The sequence below is a fragment of the Carlito syrichta genome, unplaced genomic scaffold (assembly GCF_000164805.1).
Source record: "Carlito syrichta isolate Samal-C Ts95f unplaced genomic scaffold, Tarsius_syrichta-2.0.1 Scaffold309294, whole genome shotgun sequence".
Taxonomy (NCBI): Eukaryota; Metazoa; Chordata; class Mammalia; order Primates; family Tarsiidae; genus Carlito; species Carlito syrichta.
This window is the reverse complement of record NW_007253390.1, coordinates 1,636,364-1,648,882: the sequence shown is the minus strand read 5'-3', so window position 1 is coordinate 1,648,882 and position 12,519 is coordinate 1,636,364. Positions and strand designations below refer to the sequence as shown.

Here is a 12,519-nt window from a genome sequence, read left to right as displayed (position 1 = left end):
ACGGGCTCAGGCAATCCACTCACCTCAGCCTCCCAAAGGCGCAGGATTACAGGGTGAGCCTCCAAGCCCGGCTATGATTTTGTGTCTTAAGTTACATCCCTTGCTCTTAGAACAATACTTGACATATGATAGGCACTCAATAAATATATGTCTACTGACTGACCAACAAATTGACTTCTGACTTTTTTTTTAAATTTGGAGTCTCACTCTGTCGCCCAGACTGGAGTACAGTAGCACGCTCCCGGCCACCGCAGCCTCAACCTGCTGGGCTCCGGCGATCCTTCCGCCTCAGCCTTCCAGTAGCCAGAATTACAGGTGCGCACTACCATGCCCAGCTAATTTTTAATTTATTGTAGAGATGAGGTCTCACCAGTTTGCCCGGGTGGGTCTCAAACCCGCGGGCTCAGGCAATCCACTCGTCTCGGCCTCCCAAAGTGCTGGGATTACAGGCTGAGCTACCGAGCCAGGTCTGACTTCTGACTCTTAATTTAACAACTCCTGGCTTCTCTAAGCCCTTCTTCCACTCTTCCTCTTGGATCTGCCTGCCTCACTTCTGTCCTCCAGTCCCACCAGTGAGCGCTGTTCCCCACCTCAGCCTTCACCTAAACCTGGAAGAGAGGACATTAAATGCCAACAGCCAAGTTTTAGTCCTAGATGATCCCTGGACTCAGCAAATGCTGATCAAGTGACTGTCTCTCTCTGGCTTAGGATGGAAAGACGCCAGGAAAGATCGAAGCATCTACCCCGATGGGTTACACTAGGGCTTCTAGAAGGGATTTTGTGGCAGGAGGGAGGGGGGCAGGAGATTGAATGTCTCTGTGACTTGTGCAGGGCAGCATGATGGATGAGCAGTGGAAAGCCCTTCTATGAAACATGCCAGACCTGTTGCAATAGTATCTCTCCCAACAGCCCTGAGTGTGTTTCCCTGAACACATGCTGAATGGTGCTCTGGATTTACATGTGGAAAACGACTTGCCAACTCCTTCTCTGGTGGTCTGTCTGCAGATGCCCCAACAGAGAAAGAAGCAGATGAGAACTGGGGGAGATTTGAACCCCCTTCTCAAAAGCTTCTTGATTTCTTCCTATTCTTTTCTGCAAACAGCCTGCTAGTTTTCAGTTTTGGTACAAAGTGAGCAGGTTTTCTCTCTCTTTAGTGCTTTCTCTCTCTCCCTCACTCTCTCTCTCTCTAAGAAGTGGCCAAAGGAGACAGGAGCCTCTGATGCTCGGCATTCAGGTTTTCTTTGGCAGATGTGAACAGGAAGGTGGGTAGTTTCAGGAGTACCAGCCCTCATCTCAAATTGTGTATTTTTCCTGGGGCTATAAATGCCTGGGAATCCCCCAGTACACTACCAAATACAGTAGAAAGAAGTCAATGAGCCACACACTGACCACGGCGACATCTCTCCAGTGATGGAGAAGTAAAGTATGTGTCGGGACATGCCTCAGACTGGTCAGCTCACGAACCTCCATGGCCTCTTCCCTGCCTGGTTGGCTCTCCGTGGCTGTGACCCGCTTCTGCTAGCCTCTGCATTTTTGTATCTTTTTCTCATTGCGTGGCCCCTTGTCTTTAAAAGGCTAAACTGCTCTGTACTAAATTTGGTCACGCAGCGCTCCAAGATTCCCTGGAATGTCCTCAAGTTTCAAACAGCTCTGACAGCAGAGCAGACCCGCCCCCAGCTTGGGGATTGGCTTCTCCTCTCGGGGCCGGCCAGTTGTTGGGTCTTATTGGCCGCTGGTTAGACCAGCCGGGGTCCACTAGCCCTAGGCTGCGTGGAGGCTGCTGTATCCAGTTAACACTTCAGCACCTGCAGCACAGCAGGGCCAAGGAGCTGCAGTCCTCAACCCGCTGGGGGTTTGCTCCCAAGCCCACTCTGCTCCATCCAGATCAGCTCCCTCCTCTCCCTTCCTTGTCCACAAGGATTCCCATAGCCCCTGGCAAGAGTTGCAGCCCACTTTGCCAAGATGTCCATGGTAGCCAAGTATCACCGGCAGGTGAGTGAAGACCCCGACATCGACAGCCTACTGGAGACCCTGTCTCCTGAGGAAATGGAGGAACTGGAGAAGGAGCTGGATGTGGTAGACCCAGATGGGAGCGTCCCTGTGGGGCTGCGGCAGAGAAACCAGACAGAGAAACAGTCCACAGGCGTATACAACCGGGAAGCCATGCTCAACTTCTGTGAAAAGGAGACCAAGAAACTTATCCAGAGGGAGATGTCCATGGACGTGAGTGAGCGCAACAACCCTGAGGGAAGGAGGGAGGGGAGGGAGGGCTGGAGACCCCGGCTCGTGACTAGGATGCTTCTTTCCCTAGAAGAAACATTCTTGTTGGCAAAGGATTTCATGCTTCAGAACTGCTTATTCTCTATTGAACTAGCACTGTGAAACTCTTACCCCTAATTTCCATTTTATAAGAAGCAGTTGGATATGTTAGAGGAACACAACAGGCCACAAAATCAAATAGGGCTACTAGGAGACTGGGAACTGGAAGGTGTCCTTGAAGACTTCATTGTCAAATTGACTCCCTCCTGATGCCTCAATACCTTTTGTTTTCTTCATGCTTGTCCCATCCTATTGTGAGGAGGAGCAAAAAGATAGAATGATATTTGAAGTCTTCTGTCAGTCACCCAAGAAGAGAACGCTAAGCCCTCCTCGTGGGAGAAAGACTTATTTTTAAGCCTCCTAGACCTATGGGCATCTCATAGCACATGGATTCTTTGAGGAGGCTTGGGGCAGATGGACTTCCCAAAGCAATGGGAGATGGGGGCATGGTCTGTGGGCTGGAAAATCTGTCTTAAAGATACGATAACTTCTTCCCAGGGAAGGTAGTTCTTTTGTTGGTTGGTTGGTTGAGGGTTTTGTTTGTTTTTGTTTTTGTTTTGCACTCTCTAGAGAAGACTCTTGAGCAAGCATCTCTTTTTGGTAACTAACCCTTTTACAAGCTGACAAGCCCGCTTTGCCAGGGGATGAAAGTATTCATAGAGGAGGGAGATCTACCCACATCTGGGATGGGCTTAAGCTTTCTGTTTTCCTGGGTTGGCATGGAGGAATGATTTTCTTTTTTCCATTATTGTGTTCATATGTGAGTTTTCTTTGAACAAACTAGAGTGGGCTCCAATTGGGAATGACTTTGTAGGAGTCCTTCATCCATGGGGAAGAGTGTTGAGTTGGAAAACTATTCTAAGTCTTTGTACTAGTTCTCTTCTAGCCTCGTCTCTTGTGAATTCTTGCAAGAAAGTCCAGTCTCATTCTTCTTTGTTTTATTTCTATGGAAACTGAGGCACAGAACTTCAGATGACACATTCATTCTCAGAGAGGAATTGAGAAAGGAAATATTATTATCTAAAACTTCCGTGGAATGTCTGGCTGGGTAGGCAATTGCTAATCACAGAGCATGTTCATGGATGCAGCCCTGACTCCTTGACTGTAGTAGGGATGGGAAAGTAGACAGGAGGAGAGAAGGGGGCCAGGTCAAGTGAGCAGAGGAGCTGGAGATCTACCTCTGTCTCTACTGCCCCTTGGGCCTGTGTTCAAAGTTTTGCCAAGAAGTGGGGAGAGGGAGGAAAGCCAGGAGGCTCAGGAATGCATTAGCCTGTGTGCAGGGTGGTTGCCCTTGATGCAGCTATGATAATGACAAATAAGTACTAAAACATTTACAGAAAAAAAATGATAGGATTTACTGTGAGGGTCTGGTACCCCAAGGCGGCTACCAGGAAGCATACAGAAATAAATGAACTGCAGACAAAGGCTATGGCATGCCTGGAAACCGTTGGCTCTACTCTTCCTTCCACTCAGTCCCCAGGCTCTATGTTCCTGACTGTCTTGTGTCCGGTGGCTTCTGGTGCTCAGAAAGATACTTGGAGACTGAAGTCAAACAAAACACTCTTCGTCGCAAGTACGATGTTTAGGCCCCACACAGTGTGAGGGACACTCATGTTCCTGGAAATGTCATTCTCACAGACTTTTCCCTCAGCCAGTTAGTGCCATGGCAAGCCTCTCCTTCCCCACCCCATCTCCCTTACCTCTCCCAGGTATAAGCTGATTTCTGCCGACAGAGCCTGAGACATGGAATAAAGGGTGGTGTGTGCCTGTGTGTACATTCTTGGTATAAGGAGATGCCTTTGGGTCCATCTTCCCCTTGTGAAGATAGGCTTTTCCAATCATTCACTCTTCCTCAGCCAGCACAGGGGCATACACCGGCATGATGGCTGACTGGAGTTCAGGGTGCATACTGAACTTGGGCAGAAGTCATCTCTGTGAATCTGGGTTGAATGGAAACGAACCCCCAAAAGCAACTGCTTTAGCACCATTAGCAAAATAGTGAGTGTGCAGAAAAGAACTTGGATTCAAGTATCAGAAAAACCTGGTTGTGTACCAGTGTCTCCTACAGTCTGTATAACTAAATAACTCACAAGTTACCTATCCTGAGTCTCCGTTTCTTCGTCTGCAAAATGAGGAGAGTTGTACCCATCTTGCAGGATGGTTGTGAAAACTAAAACCATCTTGCAGGATGGTTGTGAAAACTAATATGGCAAAGCAAAGAGCCTGGCATATAATAAACACTCAGCAAATGACAGCTGTGACATTGTTAATTTATTTGGGTCAAGGAACACAGAAACTGGTGAAGTGAGCCGAAAGCAAATCTCTATCCCTGCCTCACCCCTCCTTTTTGCCCATCCTCTGAGGACTGTGCAAACCACACCTGTCAGTTCAATTAGTGGCCAGAGTAAACAAGCAAACCCTGCGTGCACTGGGTGGCAAGCACTAATGCTACAACACTGACTGGTGAGTGGGGCTCCAGGCTGCTGGACTGGCAGCAGCCCTTGCTGACGGTGGCCTTCACTCCATGTGAGGACCTAGAAGGCATCAAAATGGACAGTGTGAGCCTAGTTCACTCAACTTGAGGAGGAATGGCCAGATGAGCATTTACTAGGAATCTTCTACGTGCCAAACACATTGTCCTTTTATTTAAGTCTCACAGTTCTTGGGAGATAGGTATTTTTATCCCCATCATCTCTGAGTGGTTGAATAACTGTCCCAAGGTTGCACAGCTAGTAAGTGGCCTGCCTGACTCTGAATCCTGTGCTTCCTCTTCTCTGCCATGATAGGGTGCAGAAAGGGCAGGAATGGCAGCCCCTGCCCTGAGGAATTTAGAATCTAATTAGTCACAAAACACACACACATGGAACCACCAGAGCGTGTTCCAGAGCAATGACCATGCATTCGTGTGTTGTCCTAGGCGCAGTGACTGATGTTATATAGGCTGGCGGGATGCTCGACTCCCTCCCCTTGTGTGGAGAAAAACTGTTAAAACCAAGTGTGGCTAGGAAACGTTGATCCTGGCTACATCATGATGGTATTCAGGAATTTTGTTAATTTCTTTTATGTGTGATGATGATATTGTAGATCTTTGTCTTTCAGAAATATTTATGAGAAAAATTCATCGGATTTGATAATTTGCTTTAAAATATTCTGGGCAGGAGTCTAGATGAAACAAAATTGGCCACCCATGGATAATTGTTTACTGGGTGTACATGGGCATTCATTATACTATTTTCTCTCCTTTTGTATATATTTTGAAATGTTTCATAATGAAACCAAGAAACTAAGAGTTGAAGGCAGTCGCAGTTTGGGTCCTAAGCTCTGGCTTTCCCTGGGGAGGGAGAGCCCCGAGATTCATACTCTGGCTATTATGCTAAGTAGGTCTAGACTGTGGAAGGGACTGCTTCCCCCTCAGTGGGATGGAATACTTCCGGGACTTGCGGGTGTTTACTGCCTCTTTCATGAATAGTCCACATCCCTCATGTCTCTTCCAGGTAAACTCCTATTTGTTTTTCCTGTTTCAGGCACCACTTCCTCCAGGTGGTCTTCCCTGACCCCTAAGCAAAGTTGTGTACCTTGTCTGAGCACTCTGAGACCATGTCATACCAACCCCCACAGGACATCACTTTTTGTAATTGTCTACTTTCTTGGCTGTCTCCCTCGTTAGCTTGTATGATTCTGGAGGGCAAATGCTAATACAGGGTCCAGCACATAGTAAGCCTTCAGCACCATTTGTTGAATGAATATTAGCAGGGGGTGAGGGTGAGGCGGGTGGTGGGACTTGGAAGAACTTCTCTCCTTATCTTTAAAGGGCCAGACCGGTCAGCCAGTGTAGCCCCACCCTGTCCTCTGGGAACTCTCCTTCGGCCCAGGTAGAAGACAAAGCCCTGGGCAGGTACGTAGCCAGCAGTTCAGTGAAACTCTTGTCCTTGGCTCAGGTTTCAGGAACCAGATCCCAACCGGTCAACTCATGTGTTCTCTTTCCTTCCCAAGTGGGAAAGAAAATATCCAGTCTGCCTCCCCCTTCCTTCTCCCTGGTGTTACCAGGGGCTGGGGATTAGCACCTGTACCCAGCCAGGGGCAGGGGTGGCTGAGCTGGGGCTTGGAGAAAGGTTCTCCCTAGAGGTAAACTTGAGAAGCAAACTTGAAGCACTGTGCTGGCCAGCAGCTGCTGGGCCTAAGCCTCCTGACCTTCCCTTCCCACTGCCTGCACGGTTTCAGCAGCCCCCTCCCCCACCAGTCCTAGTTCACCCCCCCCCCACCCAACCAGTTGTAGTTCATGGCTCAGTGTCCATGGTATCTCTGCAGGGATGGGAATGCCAATGCCAGGAAGGCCTGAGGCCGGCGGCACTAACCCTCAGAATGCCCTTTGCAGAGGGCTGGGCCCTAGCAGGAGTGCACTGGGCAGCACGGCTCATCGCTTAAGGAGATTAACCCCGACTGGTACACACCCAAAATAGCCCTGAAGGCCAGGGTGGAGAGGGCAGGAGAGGTGATAGGGGCCTGCTGACCCAGGGAGGCAAAGGCAAGCACCCAGAGAGGGTTAGACAAGTTTATAATTTCTCTCTGGTGTTTGAAACTGCCTCCACCCAGAGTTTGTAAAAGCAGCTGTTTCTTAAACTAGATGATAAGGCCCACAGGTGGTTTTTTTTTTTTTTGAGTTGGAGTCTCACTCTGTCGCCCAGCCTCCACCTGCTGGGCTCCGGCAATCCTTCTGCCTCAGTCTTCCAAGTAGCCAGAATTACAGGCATGCGCTACCACGCCCAGCTGATTTTTTGATTTATTGTAGAGGTGAGGTCTCGCTGCCTAGGCGGGTCTCGAACCCGCGGGCTCAGGCAATCCACTCACCTCAGCCTCCCAAAGGCACGGGATTACAGGCTGAGCCACCGAGCCCGGTTTAGGTGTTTGTTTTAAATATTCTCTTCCTCATGCCTTATAAGTTCTTCTGTATATATATACTATTTAATTTGAAGACTGGGCATGGTGGCTCATGCCTGTAATCCTAGCACTTTGGGAGACTGAGGTGAGAGAATTTCTTGAACCCAGGAACTTGAGACCATCCTGGACAACATAACGATATCTCATCTCTATAAAAAATTTAAAAATTTGTAGCATGTGGTGGCGGGCACCTGTAGTCCAGTTACTCGGGAGGCCAAGGCAGAAGGATCACGAGCCCAGGCAGTCGAGGCTGCGGTTAGCCGTGATTGTGCCACTGCACTCCAGTCTGAGTGACAGAGTAAGACCCCACTCAACCATTTTTTTGGAAGAATTTTGAGTAAGTGAGGCAGCAGTGCCTGCTTCCATCCTCAGTGCAGCCCCCTGGGTGCTCGCTTGCCTTCTCCTTAGTGCCACAAGAGCTTGCCTCTTAGCAGGCATAAGAGCTTGGCTGGATGGAACATGTAAGAGAGGCAGGACAGAGGGAGAGGGCCAAAGTGTGGTTGTAAAATAAAATGGTTCAAGAGCAAGAGGGGGATGTAGATGGTGAAGAGTCCCACTGACCCAAGGGAGGTTGCTACCAGCATCATGGAAAGCTGGAGACTTCAGGGGTTCTTGGTGCTTCATGGTGCCCAGGCTGGGACAGGAAGTTGAAGGTAAAGCTCTGGTCTAATCTGTCTCTCTCTCCCCCAAGAGACTCTGGAGTATTTGTGTCAGACAATGTCAACATATCCACAGCTGGGCCCATAGTGTGAAAAGCCTCAAGTATGCCAGGAAAGACATGTAGTCTGCACATGTGTACACACACAGCAGGGAAAAGCACCATTTCTGGGAGGTGGGGGAAGAGCCTTTGATGTTTGTATGACTGCCAAGTTGAAACAGGAATGTCCTGAGCCATGGGGCATAGGGCTTTCCAGATCAGGTCCTTTCTTATTTATTATACCACTTGCGGTAGAACCAGCAAGAAAGGGGTCCGGATTCAGAGTATCAGTTCCCTCAAGGGCTTGTTAGCATCTGGGCAGTGAGGTGAGGAAGAAAGCCCATGGGAGTTTGGAATCAGATAGGTCCAGGTTTGAATTCTGCTTCTGCCCCTCACTGATCTAGTGAGCTGGGGTAAGTTACCTAAGGAAGGGAGAACATTAACTTGATTGAGCACATTCTGGTGCCAAAGGCTTTATCAATGCTATCTCATTAACATAGCTTCTTGAGACTCAATTACTTTACCTGTCAAGTGGGAATGATAAAATCAACCTTAAGGGTTGTTGTGAGAATTAAATAGGATAAGGTATTGAAAGTGTTAGCACATCATGAGAGACCTCCTTTCCTCACTCTAAATTCTTTGGACTTTGTATCTGTATATATGCCAAATCAACATTATTTTAGCTCTGGCACGGTGACTCACACCTGTAATTTCAGCATTTTGGGAGGCCAAGGCAGGAGGATTGCTTGAGTCCAGGAGTTCAAGATCAGCCTGGGCAATATAGTGAGACCTCAGTTCTACAAAAAAATTTTTAAAAATTAGGTGGCCCTGGTGGCACGAGCCTGTAGTCCCAGCTACTTGGGAGGCTGAGGTAGAAGGATTGCCTGAGTCCAGCAGGTTGAGGCTGCAGTGAGCCATGATCATACCACTGCACTCCAGCCTGGGCAACAGAGTGAGACCCTGACTCCAAAAAACCAAACAAACAAATAAAAAGCACATTATTTTCTTTCTCAAAAAACTAAAAGAAAATACTGTCAGTGGAAGTGATGGAATGACAAGAGGAGAGAAGGGAAGGAAGAAAAGTAAGGGGGCAGAGTGTATTTTATTACTTACTTCATTACCTCCTGGCCTCAGTGGCTTGATTTCTTTGAACCCCAGGCTCAGGGGTCCAAACTGAGCTGCTGGGTTGAAAAAATGGCAGAGTAAAGAGAGATGGGGGGAGCTTTCAAGACCGGCCAACTCTCTCTGTCTGCAGTCTTCCACACTCCGGCACGAGCTCAGAAAAGCCAAGGCTGCTTGGAGGGAATCTGGCTTCAACTGTCTCTGGGGTCCACTGCAGAAAGGACAAGCCAGGTTGGCAGGATGCTGTTTACAAGCAGCTAGGCGTAGACAGGCCTCCTGCTCCCACACCCTCCATGCTCTTGCTCCTCACCTGCCTTCCCTCGCAGATACCCATGGGCTCCTTCAGGTTGTCACTTCAACAGCCCTTACTTCCAGATCAAGTCAGCAGGGCTGGCAGGTGAAAGATACAACTTCCTCAGGGCAGAAGCTCCAGGTGAAGCTCAGGTGCCAAATATATTGAGTCTAGTTTTTAGAATAGTCTATTCAGAGGCCAACTAGACCTGGGTTCAAGTTCTGCTCTGCTGATTGCTGGCTGTATGACCCAAAGAAGTTACTTTGCCTCTCTACCTCTCTGAGTCTGAGTGGCCCCATCCATAACATGGACATTGCAACACCTAGTCATAGGAAAGTTCTGAGGTTTAAACAAAAACATCTGCATAAAGCACCACACAGAGTGCTGGGTTGGAAACCCAGTAGTAAGGGCCACAGACATCAGTGTCTTCCCTTGCTTTTGTTCCTGTCTGCTCCATCCATTCCAGTTCTCTTTATTCTTTTTATACACAGGATTCAGAAATCATGCTTTGTGTCTATAAGGAGAGAGGATGACTCCATTAAATCATTAATTCCCAAACTACATCATAAGTTTCTGTTATAATGGGCACTTTCAAAATGCCGGGAGAGAGTTATGAATGAGACAGATGGGGCCTTGCCCTCCTAGAGATTACCTTCTAATGGGTGAGACAGACAATACATACACTTCATAAGTAGACCATATAGAACATAATCACCCATAACATGTAACATATAGATATTATGAAGAAGAATAGTGACGTTTAAGGAAAGAGTATATGACCAACCATATTGCTAGGGGACAATTTCTGACAGGGTGGTCAGGGTCTGCACCACCAAAGATGTGACACTTGAGCACAGTCTGGAATGGATCAAAGCCATGGGAAGGCATGGGAGGAAAATCTCTCTGAGCAGAGGGAACAGCAAACACAAAGGCCCCGAGGTGGGAGCGGTTTGAGTTTCATGTGTCAGAGGAAAAGCCGGCAGTGTAACCAGAGCAGAGTGAGCCGAGGGAGCTACAGGAGATAAGGCACCAGAGGTAAGCAGGTTCAGATGATGCAGGGCCTCTGAGGGCAGCGGGGGGATGGGGTGTTGGGGTGGGGTTTGGATTTCTATTCTAGGTGCCATGAGAAGCCATTGGAGGGTTTTGAGCGGGGGAGAGATGCAATCTGATTTATCTTTCAAAGGCTCGATCTGCAAGCTTTCAGGTGAATGGACTATGGGAGGGTGAGAGTGTGAGAGAAGGGAGGCCGATCAGAACGGTGTGGCAGTCTGGGGAGAGTCAAGGAGGGTTTGGTGAGAAATGGTAAGATTCAGGAAATCCTTTATTTTTTATTCATTTATTTTTTGAGTTGGAGTCTTACTCTGTCGCCCAGACTGGAGTGCAGTGGCCGCTCCTGGCCACCGCAGCCTCGACCTGCCGGTCTCCGGCGATCCTTCCGCCTCAGCCTTCCGAGTAGCCGGAATTACAGGCATGTGGTATCAAGCCCGGCTGATTTTTTTGATTTATTGTAGAGATGAGGTCTCGCTGCCCAGGCGGGTCTTGAACCCACGGGCTCAGGCAATCCACTCACCTCAGCCTCCCAAGGCGCGGGATTACAGGCTGAGCCACCAAGCCCGGCTCAGGAAATCCTTTAAAGGTTGCACAGACAGTACAGGCTGATGCATTGGGGGAAGAGAGGAGTTGTTGACTGAATTTGATGTCATTTACTGGGATGGGAAGCAGAAGAGGAGTGGTTTGGGGAGTTCTAGAATTCTGATCTGAACAAGTTTGTTGTGCTTATTAGACCCCCAAGAGGAAATGCTGGGTTGACAGGGGATGTGTAAGCCTAGGGCTAAGTGGAAAGGTGAGTCAGGAGATTCAATTTGGAAGTCATCAATATATGAATGATACTGAAAGCCCCGAGCTGGAGGAGACAACCTGGGGAATGAATGTGAACTGACAAGAGCCGAGGGCCAAGGCTCGAGCCCCTCATTAATCCAACATCTGGACCTTGGCGGGGGAGAAGGGACCAATGAAGGGACTGATAGGTGGGAGGAAGCTCAGAGTGGTTTCACAAAACCAAGTGAAAAAGGGGCTTCCAGGAAGGGCAAGTACTCCACTGTGTTCATTCTTACTGAGCTAAAGTAACTGGTAAGATGGAAGCCATTGGAACCTGGACAAGAATGATTTCACGGTGGTGAAGAGTGGATTCAAAGGGAGAACAGTGGATAAGGACTGGAGATACAAAGTCTAGACTAGTCTCTTCTCAATTTTATTCTAATGGGAAGCAAAAAAGTAAGGTAGTGGCTGGAAGTAAATGTGGAATCAATGGAGGATTTTTTAAAGGGCAGGGAATATTGTAGCATGTTTCTGTGCTGATGGGGATAATTCAGTAGAGAGGGAAACTTTGATGGCACCAGGAAAGGGAGGAAGAGAGGATGGAATGAGCTGGAGTTGAGGGGTCAGCCCTCGCAGCAGGTGGTCACATCTCATATTGGGAGGGAAGGCAGCAGAGATGGGCAGAGATGCAATCAGGCTGATAAACGTGGGAAGGGAAGATGAGGCTGGCCTCTTGGGGTTGACATGTGCCAAATGTCCTCTGGGAGGACAGCAGTGGCCACAGCTGGGCTGGACTGAAGGGAGGAGAAACTCAGGAGGCTGTGACCACAGTCAGAGGTTAAGCCTCAGGTCACAAGAAAAATGCTCAATGCTCCCTGGGTGAGGGTAGAGAGAATATGAAAACACTTCCAGATAGGAATCTGGCATGCAAACAGTCGTCAGACCACAGGCCACTGCCAGAGCTGCTTGAAAATCCAGTCGATTTTTACCTCCAGTGCATCGATCTTCTGTCCCCAAGGCCACCCATGCCCAAGGAGAAGGAGGGACCATGCCAGGCCTTTCCCAGTACACAACTGACTGCTGATGTGGTGGGACAGGCACTGGATTTGCCAGCTAGACCAGTGGGACCTGGGGCCAATTCCCAGTTTGACTGCTTACCAGCTGTGTGGCCTCAAGCAAGCATTTAACATTTATAATATTCACTCTTTTATTTTTTTATTCTTTAATGCCTTTTTGTGTTTCATTTGTGCTTGGTAATAATGGATTTTTATTTTTTTATTTTTTTTATTTTTTTTATTTTTTTGAGTTGGAGTCTCACTCTGTCACCCAGACT

General features: G+C 48.4%; 1 protein-coding gene across 1 annotated transcript in view; it reads left to right on the top strand.

Annotated features, from left to right (window-relative positions):
• Positions 1-1,710: 1,710 nt before the first annotated feature.
• LMOD1 (leiomodin 1) overlaps positions 1,711-12,519 on the top strand; it is a 49,021-nt gene continuing 38,212 nt past the window's right edge. The window contains exon 1 of the mRNA XM_021717124.1: positions 1,711-2,223. Within this exon, the coding sequence (XP_021572799.1) occupies positions 1,963-2,223 (261 nt within the window). The 5' untranslated portion in view covers positions 1,711-1,962. The remainder of the gene's footprint in view (positions 2,224-12,519) is intronic.